Raw genomic sequence first — 19,471 nt, forward strand, 5'->3', positions numbered from 1 at the left:
TTTTTTTAAGCGAATTCCTAGATATTATTCTAAATTCTTTGAAAGATTGGTACTTTTGGTAAAGTTATGTTCACTGGTCATCTGAGAACCGATTCCATCAAAGAAACCATGAAAAAATCAACAATTGTAATTTTGACGATCAAAAATGTGAAAATTGAGCCGAAGGCCTGATTTAGCTTATATCTGTGAGCCCATACTTCGAATTGAAATGCTGTCAAAGGGAAACTTATAGGAAATTGGACGGGCTTTCCGGTGAAAACACATTCGAAACTGAAAAATCAAGTCTTACATAGAGAAATTGCCAAAAAAAAGCTAAAACTTTTTTTCAACAGTTTTTATTTTTAAAACCGCTGTAACTTCACGAGGATTGGACTTAGGACAATGATCGATATGAAGATTTTTATGTAAAATTGTCTGGAAAATCGATTCCCGCGTTCGTTTTTTTTTTTTAATTTTGACGTTTAGAGCACTTTTCAAAAAAACGGTTTTAGTAAATGATTTTTGTATATTTTTTTTTTAGTAGAGGTGCTCGATCTGAATTTTTCGTGAGTCTTTTCGAGACACAGCAATATATAAATTACGGAAAACAAAAATGTTTTAAAACTTTCTCAAATTTCATTATCTAATGCAACTGGCTCCATATACACAAAAGTGGCTTATATAAGCGTAGGAGAACAGTCTACAAAGTTTCATTGAAATCGGAGAGGATCGAGAAAAAAGTAGCTTAAATTGTTTTGTTCTGGGCTGGAATTGCACCAACATAAAATTGGGTCAAGTTGTAATTTGGCAAAGTTTATATACTTCAAACAACAGTCAACGGCTTAGACATTTGTCTATGTTTCGTATTTTGGGCATCATTTTTTCAAGTCGATTTTTTTTTTTTGTTAATATCAATTTATATTGCTCAGAACCCACAACGCCTTGCTGACCTTCATCGCATTCTTCCGATCGCCCAATACCAATAAACCGGCCTCGATTACACCAAACTGCACCACCAATCTATCTCCTCACACAAAACAAAACACAAATCTAAACACTGAAAATGTGCAACTACTACCAGAACCACCCAGCCAGCTAGTAGTGTCTCGATGTCGTCGTCGTCGTCTTCGTCCGCGGACGATTACTCACCTCTTTCGTTAGCAGCCCGTCTATATTGGACAACGAGTTTGCACTGTCCCAAAACATGACGGCGGTGTTCCTCTGCTGCCTCTCCTGCTCCTAGTCTGATGCCGGTCTAGTCGGGTGATGGGCTACGCGGTATTCTAGAACACTACAGCTTAGTCGTCGCGGGACGGTGTGGCTTGCGGCCAACTCTCGTTGTCCAGATGGTCCTGCGTTTGCGTTTGGTGATTAATATCCTGTACACACTGGTTTTATTTTATCGATATCAACTTGAAACACTTTTGAATTGAATTCCTCTTTTTTTCTGGCGCGCACGCGGTGATATAACTAGGTTTAAATTGTAATTTTCTGCAATATAACACACGTTGACGGTGATAGCACAGCACTGAAATGGAGAGAAAGAGAAAAAAGACAATTGGTTAGTACCTCAAGAATCTCTTCTAAACAGAGCAAAACTTCGATCTTTACACGCTGGTCGGGGCCAGACATTCAACACGCACGCACGCACGCACGGCAAAATTAATCGTCTGGGCAAAGCTAGAAAGCAAAACACTATAGAGGTGAAGAACGAGAGCAAAAGAGAGTCACAGCAGCGCAACGGCGAGTAAGTTTACAGCAGATAGATAGCAGTGGAGGAATGCCTTTGAGGCTTATTTTTAAAACATCACAAAAATCGAACCAGAAGTCAAGAATGAAATTACAGAAATACTACCCAGTCGGGCCACACACTACACCCACCAGCAGCAGTCTGGTGGGTAACTACTACTACACAGGGAAATCAACCCACTTGAAGACGTGACGTGACGTCACACCTTTGGCCAATCATTCACGATAAACGGTGTCCATTCAGAGAGCTGCTGGCACGTCATGGACGGACATCATCTTCGAAACGACAGTAGAGAAGTTGGTGAATGTATTTTCTGCTATACGACCGGCTAACGACCAGACCAGAACCGCCGGGGAAGGTCACATGATTGAGTGTGATCGAGAGATAGAGGAGGACAGAAGGCGAGAGAACTTGTGTTTGTGCAATTTGTGTAAAATAATAAACAGCAGTTTTTATTTTATTGAAACTTTAAAAACCTTTCAGTGATTGAACTGACTGTTGCAAATTTGGATCAAAGTTTGCCAAATTAAATTGAAAAAGAAAGCGAGTTTTGAACATATGTTTAGAACCAATTGCTAAAAATCTGAATTCCGTTAAATCTTCTCTTGTTCATAGTTTTTTTCAATTGAAACTATCGAAAAATCTTACAATCTCTACACTCCTTCTACTAAAACGCTGTACTATACGCTCTGCCTTATTTCTTTTAATAATTAATTATTTTTCAGCTAAGTATGAAGGTAATTTACTATATAAAATAAATTTATACATTTATTTATTATATTCATTATATATATATAGTTATATTATTACACTAAACACAACTTTCACAAAAATAATGCAAAAAAAACAAACGGAGCGTTTGGTACGGTATGTCCACGCATCCTTCCTCCCCTGTAGATTCTGAGAAATGTGATCCATTCTCAGAATCCTCTCTGCGGTAAACACAACGTAGTAGGGCTGGCCGCTTTAATTTTTGTAATACATTTTCGGGTGTTCTCGGATGTACTACAATTATTAATAATGACAAGAAAAGTGCTTGGGGCGTAATCTGCGTTTGTGTTAGATTAGATTAGATTAGATTAGATTAGATTAGAACCAATTGCTAAAAATCTGATTGCTAATTGCTCAAAATCGTCAAAATGTTATTGATTTCAGTACCTACATGCGAATAACTCTGAACTTGTATTGCAAATATTAAAGTAGCCAGGCCTAAGACGTTGCATTAACAGAATCAACAAGGAAGAAAGGATGCGTTGACATACCATACCAATCGCTCTGAATCAGTTATGATAAAACAGTGGAGCAGACTACTGTACCGAAAACTTATATCTTCTAATTAGGTTTTACGCCGACTCGATTTTTAGGATAGAAATTTGACAGCTTGACATTTTTTGCACGTGTGTCTCAGTAAAAATGTGTGTGCGTGTGCGCTCATGACGTCACGCTGTAATACCTAATGATCTCCTGGTTCCTTCAACTACTGGCTAGTTCTGGAAAGTGTGGAAGGTTGTCCTCTGCATTTTAACAAGAAAAATAACACCAGATGCACTCTTTAAATGGCGCTAAGGGCTTATGCATGAACCATGTGTCTGGCGAAAACCACGCTCCATACAAAAAGTTGCAATTTTGTATGGAGAAAAAACCACGGAGGGGGAGGGGGTTAAAAATTTCAAATTTATAGGCCAATTGACCCTCAATTTTCGGTGATCGATGGTAATTGATCTGATTTTCAATGTTAAAAACTGAAACTTGAGTGAAATTTTTTAAACTCCTTGAAAAATATTGACATTGATTTTTAATCACGACTTACATTTTAAAAGAGTTTAAATTATTTATCAATTCAATTCAATTTTTTTTCGAGATAGCATGTTACAATTTTGTTACATTTGTGCTAGTACAGAGATTTGGATTTTCCTTACAACTATGAATGTTTCAGATACTGACTTGGTAGCATAGAAATTGTTTGTTTCAAATCTTCAAATCTAGGAAAAGGGTGGTAAAAAACCTAACGAAATCCATAACGGACTTAAATTATATTATAGCTCAAAAGTTTTCATTTGTCATAAGACATACAAAAACAATAAAAATCGTAGGGGTGTCAAAATCGAGTTTTTAAAGTTATTTAAGGGGTTACATACATGTAAATCGGCAAAAATGTCAGAAGTTGGAATGAGCACACACTTTCTTTTTTTGTAAATCTGTTTTCAGGGCATCAAAATATACATTTTCAACTTTTAACAAAACAAATTTGAAGACATTTGGTTGTATCTTTGCCGAGATATAGCTATTTGAAGTAAGCAGTTTCAAAAAACGGGTGCCACGATATCTCAACACTGCTTCGACCAAATCGGCTCAAAATTTTGATGAAGACTCGCTAAACCGGTTCCGTGTGCATGACGAAGGTCGATTTTCAAAAAGTTTATTTTAAAAAAAGTTAAAAATATTTTTAAGTTTTTCATATTAAAAATCGTATGTTTTTGATTTTTGTATTTTTTTACAAAAGCAAAATTTAAAAATCGGGCTTCGTCATGCACACGGAATATGTCTTGAGAGTCTTCATCCCAAATTTCAGCTAATTCGTTCCATCACATCTCGAGATATCGTGGCACCCGTAAATCAACTCCGTGTTTAGAGAAAAACGTTCACAAAGTTTGACAGTTCGCTTTGCGCATGGCAAAATTTCAAACTTAAATCGTCTGTTACTCACTTGAATCATGAAATATCTTCATGTAACTTTCAGGAGTGATTGAAAATCATCTTTTCAATGGAATTAACAATTTTGCCCTAATATGAAATTTTGAGATTTTCTACATGTATGTAACCCCTCAAACAATGGATAACTATTTTTAAAGTGTAATTATTTTTTCTCAATAGTCCAAATCATAATCTATAACTTTGCCGAAGATACCAAATCGATCAGCAAATCCCTTCTAGAGACTTTACAATGTTTTCATAGCAAAAAAAAAATCAAATCAAACCAGAACAAAGTTTTTTTTTTGTGCCTTTTGGACCGCAAAACAACCCCCTACACAGGGGTGCCCAACCTTTTGGCCCTGCGGGCCAGATCTGATTTTGCTGAAGGAGTGGCGGGCCGGAAATAATGTTTGGCAATAGTTAAAAAAAAAATATTTTTTCATTAATATAATTTTGAAAAGGTTCTTTTAAAGTAAACAAATAAATAAACTAGTATTGCAAATAAGATTCTTGGTTTTAGGAAAGAAAACAAAAATAACTGTAAAACATGTGTTTTATTATCATTGACTATAAAAAAGTATCAAAAATTCATTGGTCATTGCAAATTTGTTAAAAGCTTAATTTCTTCAACAAAAAAATATATTTCAAAAATCAATGAGGTATGATAAAATTTATTAAAACTAAATTTGGATTCAAATCTCTCCTTACAAAAAACACTTTTTACGTTTTTGTTCAAATTTATAACAAAATACTTCAAAATGGTTTTAAACATACTCCAAATTTTAAAAATGTTGAAAAATGTATATTCAATAGTTTAAAATTCGTTATCTTTCAAATTTCAGATAACTATTGAAATTTATGAATAAAAAAATAATGTTTTGTACCCTGCTTTCTTGACTTGTTTTGATATTTTTTTGTTCAAAACAGAAAAATATTTGCAGTGATCTTTCTTTTCAGTATGAATAATTTGCTTTTTAAAAGTTGTTTTTAAAAATTCCATTTTTTTTTTTGCTTATTTATTTATTAAAAAAATAAATTTGAATCATGACCTTCAAAACAGAAAAGCATACATTTGTAGTAAACACAGTAAAAACTGAAAGAAGTTTAAATTTTGTGTCTTTTTATACATTTTTAGACAAAAAATCTATTTTTTTACATATATTTTACATTCCAACGAATTGGTTAATTGAGTTTTCCGGCGCCATTTTTCAGTTTAATATTTAATATAAAAATGATAAGAACTAATTTTAATTATAAAGAATGTTAGATTTTGAAAAAGAAAGGGCAAAATTCAAATAATACATTTAATCAGCAACATTTTATTGCAAAAGCAAAAAAAAACAAACAGAATGTTTCTTATTTAATTTTAGTTAAAACAGTTATTTTTAATTTATACACTCATTTTATTAGTTGAATATTTCATGAACAGCCTTGAGTTGAGGGCCGGTCATAGAACTATTTTGAAAAGCCGTCTCGGGCCGGATAAAATGGCTTTAAGGGCCGGATCCGGCCCGCGGGCCGGACGTTGGGCAGGCCTGATAGGTATAGACAAAGTTTTAAAAACTACAATGAAAAGTCGATTGCTCTATAAATATATAAATTAATTTTCATTGTTTTTTCTGTAATCACCTTTTAAGGGGTTACATACATGTAGAAAATCACAAAAATTTATATTTCATAAAATTTATAAAATCCACACAAAAGAAGATTTTCAATCACTCCTGAAAGTTTTATGAAGATATTTCATGTTTAACTGAGTAAGAGACGATTTAAGCTCAGAATTTTTCCAAACATGCACATGTGAAAAGCGAACTTTCAAACTTTCTGAGCATTTTTCTCTAAACGCAAAGTAAGTTGATTTACGGGTGCCACGATATCTCGAGATAAGATGGACCAAATTGACTGAAATTTTGGGTGAGACTCCCAAGACCTATCCCGTGTACATGACGAAGCCGGATTTTGAAATTTTGCATTTTAAAAATATACAAAACTTGAAAACGGGTGATTTTTTATATGAAAAACATAGACATATTTTAATCTTTATTTTAAATAGACTTTTTGAAATTTTCCCTTCGTCATGCACACGGGGTTAACGAGGCGTTACCAAATTTTTTAGCCAATTTGGTTAAAGCAGTGTTGAGATATCGTAGCACCCGTTTTTTGAAACTGCTAACTTAGCTATATCAGCAACAATACAACCAAATGCCTTTAATTTTGATTCGTTAATAGATAAAAATGTAAATTAAATATAAGGCCAATCTAAAAATTTTAATGCCATGAAAAAAGATTTAAAAAAAGTTTGACTGTGTGCTCCAACCAAGTTCTCCTTAAGGACGTTCGAATGATCAAGCTTAACTTGTGTGTGAATTATTCGTAAATTGATCGAAACCTGATCTGAAAAGCTAATAACCTGTTGAAACTAACTAAGATATCTAGGCTCAATAAATAAAATTGAGTCAGGGATATTCAAAAACCGCCAGAAATCAAAAAAGAAATTATTGGAGCTTTTAAAACAAAACTGCAGTTATGTGTTTGGCTTGAGATGAAAATATGATACTTGCTGAGTTAATTTTACGAGAGTTCTTCCTTAGAGAGGCCGTCTGAACCCCATCTCTCATTTATTAAAAAGATTGATAAAAAAAACTTAGTACTACAGTGAAAAATTAAGTTCAACACAAAAAAACTTGTTGAACTCTAATTTTTATAGAAAAATAGCAACATAATTATGATAACAGTAAGTACCACCAAATATAATTTCCAGTCCAACACAGTCAAAACAGACTTTTGAATTCTATTGTTCTATTCTAACAGACTATTGAATTTAGATTAAATTGAGCTCTGGACGGTAGAAATTAGAAATGTTAGGATTTCTTGAATTTTTTTCAAAAATCGATTATGCTAGTAGGTCAATTAATGTGAATGATCAACCAAACTGCACGTAAAATGCATCCAAGTTAACACCGAGGTACACATTGCTCAATTTTACAGCGATGATTCTCATTAAATGCGCAGCCAACTACAAATTGCAAGACAAAAGAAAATCGGCCGCTGGCAGGGGAGGAAAAACCTTGAAGTAGTTCTAGCCTCAAATCCAACACATTCATTCTGAAACAGGCACTTTAACATTTTTGGACACTTACCTTTAAAGGATCACAGATAGCACTAAAAAAGGAAAACTGATTTATCCTGCTGCTGCAGCAGCTTCTGTTTTGACAATCCTGCCACTCGCAGTTAGCCAGCCAGGCAGGCGTTGACGTTTTGCGTGTGGGTGCGAATCAGTTCCAGCAGCTTCAACTCCAGCCAGCTGATGTTGAGGGGGCGGATTAGGAGGGTGGGCCGCCGCCGCCGTCAACGGTGGGGGAGCAAGGTTCTTTCTCCTCCGTGAGGATGTATTTGTGACGGTGAGTCTGATCCTTCTTTACCCCGCCTCCTGCTGTTGCTCCCGAACCGGACTTCTTTATGCTAAATTCCCTGCTGTTTTGCCACTTGTTTTATAATTTTCTACAGTAGGCTATGAATTTGAACCGTTTTAACACTAATATTTGCAAATGCACTTTAGTTTCCCTAGGTTTGCTACGATTCTACGACACCCTTTCAGTTGCTCTCTGCAAAAATGGAGTTTGATAACGAAATGGTTACTTTGTGTTTTCTTCCTCGAATTCACCCCACACACTGAGTCGTCTAAAATTGTGACTATCACGGTGAAAATTTCACATCTCGGGTGAAAATCATTACGAGTAGAAAGGAATTCTATTATCTGCGGCGAGTGTCGAAGAATATTTTTCAACAAAAAAAACACTAATCACAGCAACCAAATGAAAAACACACATTCAATGATCGCCAACACATTTGTTCGGGTGCGCACATACACACAAACACACCGAGGACAGGTCGCGCGAGCAAAATCGTGGCGAAAAGTGACGGCCAGAGAAAAGATTACAGCAAGAAATGAACGAAAAGAGTGGCTGTCACAATCGCGGACTTTGCTCACGCATTTTTCTTTGCGTGTTTTTCAAAAAAATAAAATCTGGTCTTCGCAAATTCAAATCGGAAAACACTCTGCTTTTGTCACGGCCTGCTTCCTTGAACCTGCACACGCACACAAAATCGATCAGAGAAAATTTCGTGTTTCCGCAAAATTTCAGGTCTCGTTTTTCCACACTGAAAATAATCGCGTAAAAGGGGCGGATCCAGAATCTAGAACCAATCCACCAATTAATCCAAAAACCAGCGTTTTCAAAATTCCACGCCGCACCACAGCGCTTCAAAGCTCTTATTTTTCAACCATTATCGTCCTGTACAAAAAGAAGCAGCAGGTTTAGTCTCTAATAAAAAAATATCGCGCTCGCACCACCTTTTGGGTCTTGTTCTCCACTGAAACTGTCAGTCTGTCAGCCAGCGGATTTGCAGACTGTTCTTTCGATGGCACAAACATCAGGAAAAGTTGCCAGGCTCACAAACACACGATGCGCTGCAACACGTTTCTTCGCGGTTCGATGGACTCGTGCAACATTCGCGTATGCCCGTTCAGGTTTGGGACCATGGTTCTACGAATCAACAGTTTCTAGCAAGTGAGTGAAGTAATTAAAATATTAATGAGATTACATGTACATTTAAATACTGACTCTTGTTCTTTAACCTTCTTGTTGGGGATCGAACCCCGACTTTGATTTCCGTAGGTCTACACCCGAACATGCACCGTGAGACTACATGAATCTTAAGCCGCCGGAAGGGTGTATTCCGAAATTGGGTACTAAAGCCCTATGTAAATTTTTATGTACAACGGTAAAAAACACGATTAAAAAACATTTCTGATTACTTTTTTTCATTTTAATGCAATTTTTTTTTTTTTTGACAAGACAACATTTTTTCGATGGATCAACTATGGTCCCCTTGGAACGAGCTGTCAAGTAGGAGCTTTTCTGTCAAGAAGAACCGCGAGGTAAATTTTTCAAAATTGATTTAAAAATCCATTTTAAACTTTTTGTGGTCGTACAAAGGGTCATTGTACTCAGAAAAATAAGCTTTATCGCTGTAAACAATAATATCAGCAATCTAAGCTTCATTTTAGGACCGTATTACCGAACTTGTTCTTTAACCTTCTTGTTTAAAACTAAACTTAAGAACAACCGGCAGTCGCATGAGTGTACTTTGTACACACTTTGTAAGGGCACTGGTATGAAACGCCAAAACATGCGACTTCCGAAACGATAATCAGAAATAAAATCTTCTAAATCACTTCTCTTAGGTGAAACAGATTAGATTTCAACGTGTTAACTTTTCCAAATGTAAACCGTGCAAACGCAACTACTTAAAAAAATGTTCATCATTTTTTTATTCGTGATTTTTGAATGAGGATTTCAATCCAATTTTTTTAACAACAACTGTTTCACATACTTACAAAAAACCACAAAAAAAATGTTGCACTCGAGGTTGCACTACAAGTTCACCACCAAACTAAACAGTCGAACAAAACAACACGGCTTCTGTTTAGGCTGTGTGCGTGAAATCAGCTGTCAGTGCTTTTGACAGTTCACGTTGCGCGAGGATCTCTCGGGACATCTGGCGGCTTTCTCCCGAACTGTCCGTCCATCGATGGAAGCAACAAAAACTACGTAAGTTTTATAAAGTGTAGAAACGAAAAGGTCAAAAATGTAGTTCAGATTGCTGATCAAAGTTATCGCACAGGCAGTCGCGTAACGTAACGATATAATGATACTTGTAAGAAAGGCCAAAACACGCGACTTCACGAAGGTTGTAAACGATATCCTCTGGAGAAACACGAGAAAAGCATTTTGAGAGCAGGAACTATTTTGAAAATTTCGAGACAATAAGTAACTTTTTCAGTGGCAGTGCGTGGCCGAATGGTTACGCTGTCCGCTTTGTAAGCGAATGATTCTGGGTTCGATTCCCATCTGCTGCAACCTTCCATCGGATGAGGAAGTAAAATGTCGGTCCCGGCCTTGGTTGTTAGGCCGTTAAGCCATTCCAGGTGTAGGAGTCGTCTCCATGCCATAAGTACAAACAACACACCAAACCAAGCCTACTCCGGTGGAATCGCTGGTGGCGGTTGGACTCGCAATCCAAAGGTCGGAGTAAAAAGAGGTTTGGGTGCTCTCCCCATTCAAGCCTTTGGACTCCTAGGTTCGAGCAGAAACTTGCAATAGAGACCACAAAAGACCCGGGGGTCGTTAATGTGGATGGTTTGATTTGAAGTAACTTTTTCACAAAACTCGAAATGTATAACAATCAAGATAACAATACCTGTCTTCACGGATTTTGCAATTTCTTTTAGTTTCTTACATGTCAATATTTGATTGAAATTAATGAGTTTAATAGAAAATTGTAAAATTTAGTAAATGTTCATTTGAAGGAAAATGTAAACACAGACATTTGTAAATAATTATTAAACGTTTTCAAGGCTAAAACCAATAAAACCATTAGGATTTTGCTATTGAATTCATTGATTTCACCCTCATCTATAATTATAATAATAATGGAGTACAAACAAAGAAAAAATACTCTAAATTTAAAAAGATTGTTCGTTGGATTAAAAGTTCGCGTCGGTGAATATTCGTAGAAAGTTCAAACTACACATTCAATTTAATTAAATTAAGGATTACTTGATCAATCCAAGTTTAATAGATATGTAGGCACAGTCAAAATTTTGGCTACATATGACATTTTATCGAGACATTTTCATCAGAAAAGATGCCCAGCTTGATGCCCAACCAGTTTTGTAATTTGTTTTAAGGCGAAGCCGTTGATCATTTTCGAAGAAAATTGATCATCAAATTCAAATTCAATTTAACGAATGTCAGCACCAAAAGGAATCAGCAAGTACCGGTTGTGGCCTTCTTGAAGCCACTGAAAGAATTTTTTATCTAAATCAAATGTGCTTCATAACAAGCTTCATAATTTATATAGTTTTGTGTCATTGACGTCCTAGTTGGCAATCATTGATTAATGTCGATTTCCATAACTTTACAAGGAATGGGATAATCGTTACCAAAAGGAATCAGCATGTGTAGGGCACTATTCTAAACAACTTGTTGAAGGAATTTTGTCAAAATATTGAAAGCGACGCAAAATTTATATCTTTGAACGAAAAATCATGACAATGATGGAAGTATTCACGTTAAGGGAGCGTTCTTTTATTACGTAACGCGAAAAATCGGACTTTTAGAACCCCTCCCCCCCTCGTAACAAAATTTCCATACAAATTTTAAAAAATTTGTATGGAGCGTAACACGGCCTCCGACCCCCCCTCCCCCCCTACTGCGTTACGTAATAAAAGAACGCTCCCTAAGGTTTTGCCATTCAAATGTTTTTCTGACTCATTTTTTCGCAAATCATCGTAAGAACTCCGAACGATTTTTTCAACGACCAAAAAAGGCCAAACATTTAAAACAAACGAACACACTGATTCGGAACCGCTTAAACATATTTGGAGGATATTTCGCTAAAAAAAATCCTCGCAAGACCACCACTCCAAAGGTTTTGTGCCGTGGTGACAATAATATTGACCGTGGCATTTCAGAATGTTCCATAGACATTGTTGCCAGCGATTTTCTGCACTTTCAGTGCAATTTAAAAATTCCTGGCAACAATGGCAAGCGATTCAAAGAAGAAGATCAACAAAAACAAAAAGCGCAGTATGGGATTTGACAGCGCGCATTTCCCGAAAGTGCGGCGCGTCGGTCTGAGGTTGGTTTGTCCGAGTGGAATACGCGCAGTTTATAATAAACACAGCTCCTCGCATTAGGACCCTACTAATGGGTAACTTTGTGTTTAGCTAAATTTTGGGTAAAATAACTCTCAGATGATTAGAAATATTTAAAAATGCATAAAACTAAGATAACGTGCAAACGCGTAGCTGTCAAAAAAAAATTACAAACGTAAACAAACAGTATTTCCTAAAAATAGTTTTGGCGGCATCTTTCTGTAATTTTTGAGAATAAATACGGAGAATATCAATGGAAATCACAAGCAAAAGTACGTATTCCGCTAGCACCGGTTGTGAACTCAATTTTGGCAGTCATTGATGTATAATTTCAACAGATTTCACCGACCAGCTCGCGTCGATCCGCCAAACCATCCGGGATGCCAGCTTCTTCGCGATGGACACAGAATTCACCGGCCTTACGTCCGACCGAAACGTGTTCCCCTTCGATACGCCCGAGGAGGTGTACCAGAAGACGGTGGAAAATTCGATCAACTTTATCGTCATCCAGCTGGGTCTTGCCGCCTTCCGCGTTGATCCGGAATCTGGGGCGGTCAGCTACAAGTGCTACAACTTTTACTGCTTCCCGAAGGGGCGCGTGCACGTGTTTGCCTGCCAGGGCGAAAGTATGAGGTTTTTGGCCGACCACGGGTTCGATTTCAACAAGCTGTTCCGGGAGGGACTTTCTTATTGTGGGGAAGCGGACGAGGAACGGATGCGAGCGGACTTAAAGGAGCGCCAGGAGCAGAGGGCGGCCGCACTGGAAGCTGAGGAGGGGGAGGAGGCTAACGGGAACGATGTGGTGAACATGGTGCCGGTGCCGGCGACGGAGGAGAAACTGATGGCGGAGATTGAAGAGAGGATTGGAGTGTTTTTGGCTTCGGATGACAAGGACTTTACGATTACGAACTGCAACGGATTTCAGCGCAAGCTGGTTTACCAGATGATTGAGGCGAAATTTCGGAAGCAGATATCGACCTCTTCCGTTGAGCTGGAGAACAAACACAAGGGGATTTTGGTTGAGAGGAAAAGAACCAAAGAGCAAGATCGGAAGCTTGAGGAGGAGAAGGTGGCGCAGGAGAATGTGGACCTGGAGAGTGCCGTTGGTCTTTCTTTGGTGCTGCAGGAGCTTTCGAAAACCCGGAAGCTTATTGTAGGGCACAACATGCTTTTGGATTTGATGTTTGTTATACGGCAATTTTTTCGACCTCTTCCGTACAATTTTCAAGACTTCAAGAAAACTGTTAGAGAGCTGTTTCCGCTCTTGCTGGATACAAAATACTTGTGCACGAACGCTGAGCTGAAGGTGCACGTCTTTTCGTCCGTTTTGGGCCACGTTTTTGAGGCAGTCCGGAAGGAGCCCTTTAAACTGCCGGAGGTGAAGTCAGGCAGTGAAGAACATAGCTATTCTATGGATCAGGAGAAGCAACACGAAGCTGGATACGATGCGTATCTGACGGGATTGTGCTTTCTGGGGCTGGCAAGCTATTTCAAAGTGGACCTGACGAATCTAACTAATGATGCAACGTTGAAGATGTACTTCAACAGAATCTTTTTGCTGCGAGTCTCGGAAGTCAACTACATTTATATCTACGGAAAAGAGCGTAAGTTTTTTGTTGTTCTTTAATATCTAGCAAATTGATTCATCATTCACGTTACAACAGCTTCCTTCTCCCGCGACCACATCTTCTACATCACCTTCCCGGAGAACTGGCGCCACGTGGACATCCTGTGCCGGTTCCGCAACTACGGCCAGGTGTTTATCAGCTGGGTCAACGAGACGTCCGCGTTCGTAACGCTGCACAACCGCGACCACGCGGCGGCCGTGCTCAAAACCATCGACAAGTCGAACGCTGCCTTCACGATCTGCACCCTGAACCAGTTCAAGGCCAAACAGCAAGTATTGTTCACCCCACCGACGCTTCAAATCAGGTTTTATTCATTCTCAATTCGTCCCTCCCACAGTGTGCTGGAGCTAAGCGGCGATACGATAGTGGTGGTTCCGATCGAGGAGGGCTTAAACGTCCGGCGGACAAAGAGGTAACTGCTGCGGTGGTGCTGCCAGCGGTGACGGCCACCGAAGTGACCAACTTTGGGACGCCTAGCCAAGCGAAGAAGCCACGCCAGCAGGGAACGTTTGCGGACAACGATAGCTGGTAAGTGCGGAGAAGGCAGGACACGGTTAATTTGACTTTATTTTTGATGAAATTACAAGCGCATTTCGAGAAAGGCAAATGCGAATTGCAATCAAAGTGAAATAAATTTTAATGGGTCTGAAACGTACCGAAAGTTTCCCTGTTTGGAAGGTTTGAATCAAGGTTGTTAACGATAAAATTATCGAGGTTCGATAACGATAGTTCTATCGTTATCGCCTGGATGATAACGATAATTTATCGTTATTGTTATTCCGATAATTCTATCGGCGATTATTTTATCGCGATAACGGACGATAACTTATCGAGGAATTGAATGTGAGAGTGTGTGCGTGCAACATGGCGTTAAACTTTTCAAAGTGCCATGGTAATCTGCACAGCAACTTCACAGAAAGTTTAACTCCATGTTGCACACACTGTCACTCATGTTTAGGCTTAGTGATTTTCACGCTAAAAAAATGCAAATTTCACGGGGACCTCAATTTCAAAACACCAAATTTCACGGAAATTTCGCGGAACGTGAAAATAGTTACAGTAACTCTGAAAATCTCATGTTTAAATTACAGAAACTACATTTTAAGCTTAATTACATGTTTTTCCTTTTTAATATTTGACTAATATAGCAAAACAGTTTTCGCTTATTTGCATATATTTTATGAATTTCATATCAGACCATTTTTTCCAACCAAAATTATTGAAATAACTTGAATTTTCTGCGACATTTGGCCAGGGTTTTTATTTATCTTCTCAAAAGCTTAATTAAAGATTAATAGGCAAAACAAATTTTATCTGTTACAAAATCATGAAAACGTTATTCAAAAACCAGAGCAACACCAATGATTTTTTTTCAACTTCCACGGCAAAGGTATCGTGAAAATTTAAGGTGACTCAGAAAATTCTAAAATGTTCTGAAAATGTGACTTTAAAGATTAAAATACTATACATTTAATCTTGCATAACCCAACTTGAATCTTTTAATTTCTTTTAAACTTATACAGGGTTGTTACGGACGGCGCGGATCGCGCGGATGGCGCGTTTCGCGCGGATAGCGCGGATCTGGCGCGGATTTGCTGGCTAATTTTGCTCAGGCGCGGATTTCGCGCGGATGGCAATTTTGATAAATAAATTAATTGTGAGAGATAGAATTACTTTCAAGTTATTAAGAAAAATATTATCAGGAATTACGATAATTTGTTTTTTCCTTGCAGGCCAAGGATTGATACCTAAGAGCATGCAATGGCACTGACCTTGTTGCGTGCTCTTCGGTTGACGTCCACGTAAGGAACATCCTGGAAGGAGCGTAACTAACTACATCCGTAGTTCTGTTAGATCATCCGAATTATCTTGATCAGAACAGTATAGCTCTGGTTCCTTGCGAGTGTCCTATTTTCTTACCTCCACGTTGGCTTGGTTTTCATGATGACCTAGCTGGTGGCCTGTGGAAACGGATCGTAAACCTTTGACCACCGCGGGTCAGAGTCGAGACGGCTAAAAGAAAGGGGCGCGACAATGTGGGAAAGGGAAGTAATTTGTGATTGTAGACGGTATTGTTTTGATTCGCAGTATGTTGAGTCAACTGCTGTAGATGTACTTGAAACATCGCACAACGGGGTTTCTCTACTCTTCATTCTCAGCTACCACCTATCTCCTATTTTATTTTGCTCTTCTGATTCCCAATTCTTCACTGATTCTTCTATTTAATATCCAACTTTTGATTTTAATTTTACTAACTTTTGATTCTCTTATCTCTCAAAGCTTTTCTACTCTTTTCTATCAATTGATACTGCTGTAACAAACTTTGTTTTGTTTTTTTCCTTAAAAATATACTTTTCCTTAATGTACTAGTAATATCAAGTCTATTTATCATTCGCCTAATCTTTTTTGAATTTATTGCGAATTTATTTATTTGAATAATTCTTTATCTGTCCTATAAATTATTATTACTATAATCTAAGCTTGTTTTGTACCTCTATTTATTAACTATTGTCTAATTTTACATCTAATACATCTAGCTTCTCATTTTTATTCTTCAAAATACGCTCATCATTCTCTTCCTATTGATACTTGATTTTTATAAAATAAATTCTCTTTTACTGTCTATTGTTTTCAATCTTCACCCTTTTTTCAAACAAGTGAGGTTTGAGCCCTTACTTAATTTATGGAATGCTTAAAGGATTAACTCAAATATTACTATTGTTTTTTTACTTTTTACTTTTATAACATGCTTAGGACCAAAAATTGTAACAAAACACCGCGACAAAAGAAATAGCAACAGATAAACAGACTCAACAATAGGGAAGATTTCAGGAGAAAACAATACACAGTAAATAACAATAAGTTTTTGAATTCAAACTAAAAATAAAACAGTTTTTGCTTCAATGAAAGTTGTTAGGCACACTTTAAATGGTTTGGCGCTTATACTTACATCAAACCCTACGTAATGTACCACCCCCGGCCGAGTTAAAATGCGTAACCGGAAAAGAAGGTGTGCATGCCTGGCACGAACACTCAAAGCGTGTTCTAGCGTGCTGCTCGTACTGACTCAGAGCAAGGGTGAGATGTAGGTGTAAGGGCAGTGCGTGTTCGTCGGGAACCTAGTGCATAAGATCGGTCAAGGCCCGTTCTTACACTGAAAATTGCGAATTGCGAAAATGTTTGTTTGAATTTTCTTAGTACGAAACGTCGAAAAATGAAGATGAAGATTATGTAGAAATTATTTTTTATATATATGTTTATAAAAATATATGTTTCTTGGCATTTCTTAACATCTCCGGCTCTGAATATTAAATTTCTTTTGAGTTTTGAGTAATGATTTTTAACCTTATTTATTTTTAATTTTATGCTGGATTTATTCAATTTTTAATTTTGTAAATCAAATATTACAAACTTTTCCCGAAAATATAACCATTAGAATATGCAACAAAAACTATTATTGTGGCTTGTTCTGGTGGGCGTCAAATATGAGCTTGATTGGACGTAACAGAAAATGGCCTCTACTTTCGAATTTTGGAATGGAATTTAATCAGTAGAAATATTTTTTTTCTAAATTTAAACATTCTTGGTGAAATCAAAAGATCAGAACATTCCAAATTCAAAGTTTAAGAATTTCAAAAATTCGGAAAAAAATGTTTTAATAATTTTTATTATAACAAAAAAAACAAAAAAAAAAATCAAAATACTATATACTATATTTTACTATATTTTTCGAAATTTCTAAAATCGTAATTTAAAAAATCTGAAATTTTGAAATTCAAAATTTTAGCAATCTGAAATATAAAATAACAAAAATTTGGGTAATCGAAAATTTGAAGATTTAAAATAAATTAAAATTAAAGCCAAAATTTGAAAACTAAAATAAATCATATTCAAAAAAATATAGAAAAAACATATTCTCAAATCTAAAATAATTTTAGTATTCTTAAGCTTATAAATTCTTAAATTCTTAAATTCTTAAGCTTATAAATTCTTAAATTCTTAAATTCTTAAATTCTTTAATTAAATTTCTTTCGGAGTGAAATTTTAGCGAGGATTTTGGATTACAAACTGTATAAAAATTCTTAGATTTTGAATATTTAGACTTTCGAAATTTAAAATGTTATCATATTATAATTTTAGATTTTGATTTAATTTTGAGGTTATATTTTAGAAGTTAAATTTTAAGGTTTTTAAATATTGTATTTTCTATTTTGAAGATTTTTTTTTTCATGGGACGGTCAAGGTCTCTTGAAGATTTTTTTTTTAAATGGATTTATTGCTTTCATTATTTTGGAGCCTTTAAACGTAAAACGAGTTTTTTTTAAACAAATACTATCTGAATTATTTTTTCTTCATTAAAAAATAAAATTTCTTAAATGTTGGTTGCGATATTTTTTTATATAGCGTGGATTTCGCGCGGTTTCGGATTTAAGGTCGGCGCGGATTTGGCGCGGATTTTTTTTCGATTCTCCCGTAACAACCCTGCTTATACCATTTTAATAAAATAGTAGTCAAGAAAAACGACATTGACATTTTTGATAACATCATCAAAGTTTTCGCAGCATTCACTTCTCAGTAGATGTTTTAACAATTTTTTGTTAATGTATGTTTTCAATTGAAAACTATTAAAATTTACCTAAAAAGTCTCTATGGATTAAATATCTATTATTTTGTTACATCAAAAAATTTACATTTGAAAATTCATAAATTTCACGGGATTTCACGGATATCTTAAAATTCCCTGGGCTTTGTCATAATGAGTGTCATAGGTTTGATGCTTGTTTGGCAAAGAGTATCGAGAAATTAAAAGTGCAACATGGAGTTAAACTTTTTGTCAAGATGCTGTGAAGTTTTCCATGACAGCTACGAAAGTTTCACTCCATGTTACCGGCTCACATCTCTCTTTTTAATTTCTCGATGATTTGATTCGATGTGGAATTAAAATCGAAGTGTTCAGTATATTGCTGAAGCTTCCATTTTTACACATGGACACCACTTCATGCTGCGAGAACCCACTTTGGCGTAGTCAAAGGGCTTAATCGATGGCCGGTAAGCTGTCATCGAGACAAGGAGGTTCTCTGATAGTGGAAATATCACATTTGTACAATGAACCGCTACATATGTGATTTTTCCCTATCTTAATGTGGGTGTCAGGTTAGGATGCGGGTTTTTAAAAATTTACTTTTTGTAGAATTTAGGATTTTAACTATAAATATCAACTTTTTATACTTTGCCTTTAGTTATTTAGGGACAAAATTAGTAACAGTGAATTTAGTAATTCTATCAGAATCAGTGATTTTCATTCAAGTAGCATAAAAACCATTCTGATTTGTCAAAATTTCCATAGAGTCTCGATCAATCAATAGTGAAATGATATCGGACTAAATTCGTTGATCTGTTGAACTAACGGTTGTCGGATTATGATTGTATCGACCATTGTTGCGAATCGAGGATCTACTGGAATTCTGACGAACAAATGGTCGTCTCTTTTTCAATTCACGACTTGTAAAATATCAACTGTTTGATAACCACGCGAAAGACAGGTATCGGTCGGAGTTAAATGAAAGAAGATGTTGTCTGCTTGCTGGTCGTAATCGAAAAGGGACGACTCGATCGTTCGGCTTTATTACTTCACCTCTGTTCACATTGTCATTTGTTTCCCTTAGTATTGGTGTGATCTCAAAAATAGTAGGGATG

The 19,471-nt window shown here is 36.4% G+C and overlaps 2 protein-coding genes across 7 annotated transcripts in view; one reads left to right on the plus strand and one right to left on the minus strand.

The window, feature by feature from the left end:
• Positions 1-8,897, minus strand: part of LOC120427559 (uncharacterized) — a 34,398-nt gene extending 25,501 nt beyond the window's left edge. The window contains exons 1-3 of one of the 5 annotated variants that reach the window (XM_052710344.1): positions 8,778-8,897; positions 7,564-8,028; positions 1,129-1,507 (exon numbers count right to left, since the gene is read on the minus strand). In XM_052710344.1, the coding sequence (XP_052566304.1) occupies positions 1,129-1,185 (57 nt within the window). In that variant the 5' untranslated portion in view covers positions 1,186-1,507; positions 7,564-8,028; positions 8,778-8,897. Of the gene's footprint in view, positions 1-1,128; positions 1,508-7,563; positions 8,223-8,524; positions 8,688-8,777 lie in introns of those variants that run through there. The other 4 variants (XM_052710343.1, XM_052710345.1, XM_052710342.1 and 1 more) reach the window with 4 other exon arrangements.
• Positions 8,898-12,258: 3,361 nt separating this feature from the next.
• Positions 12,259-14,429, plus strand: LOC120427575 (poly(A)-specific ribonuclease PARN-like). Of its 2 annotated transcripts, none has more exons than XM_039592455.2 (4): positions 12,259-12,418; positions 12,485-13,750; positions 13,811-14,046; positions 14,112-14,429. In XM_039592455.2, the coding sequence occupies exons 1-4, from the start codon at positions 12,400-12,402 to the stop codon at positions 14,304-14,306; spliced, it is 1,716 nt and encodes a 571-aa protein (XP_039448389.1). In that variant the 5' UTR covers positions 12,259-12,399; the 3' UTR covers positions 14,307-14,429. The 2 variants fall into 2 exon arrangements, with proteins under 2 accessions (XP_039448389.1, XP_039448390.1); XM_039592456.2 differs by having other exon boundaries at positions 13,811-14,042.
• The last annotated feature ends 5,042 nt before the right edge of the window (positions 14,430-19,471 follow it).

Source organism: Culex pipiens, chromosome 3 (assembly GCF_016801865.2).
Source record: "Culex pipiens pallens isolate TS chromosome 3, TS_CPP_V2, whole genome shotgun sequence".
Taxonomy (NCBI): domain Eukaryota; kingdom Metazoa; phylum Arthropoda; class Insecta; order Diptera; family Culicidae; genus Culex; species Culex pipiens.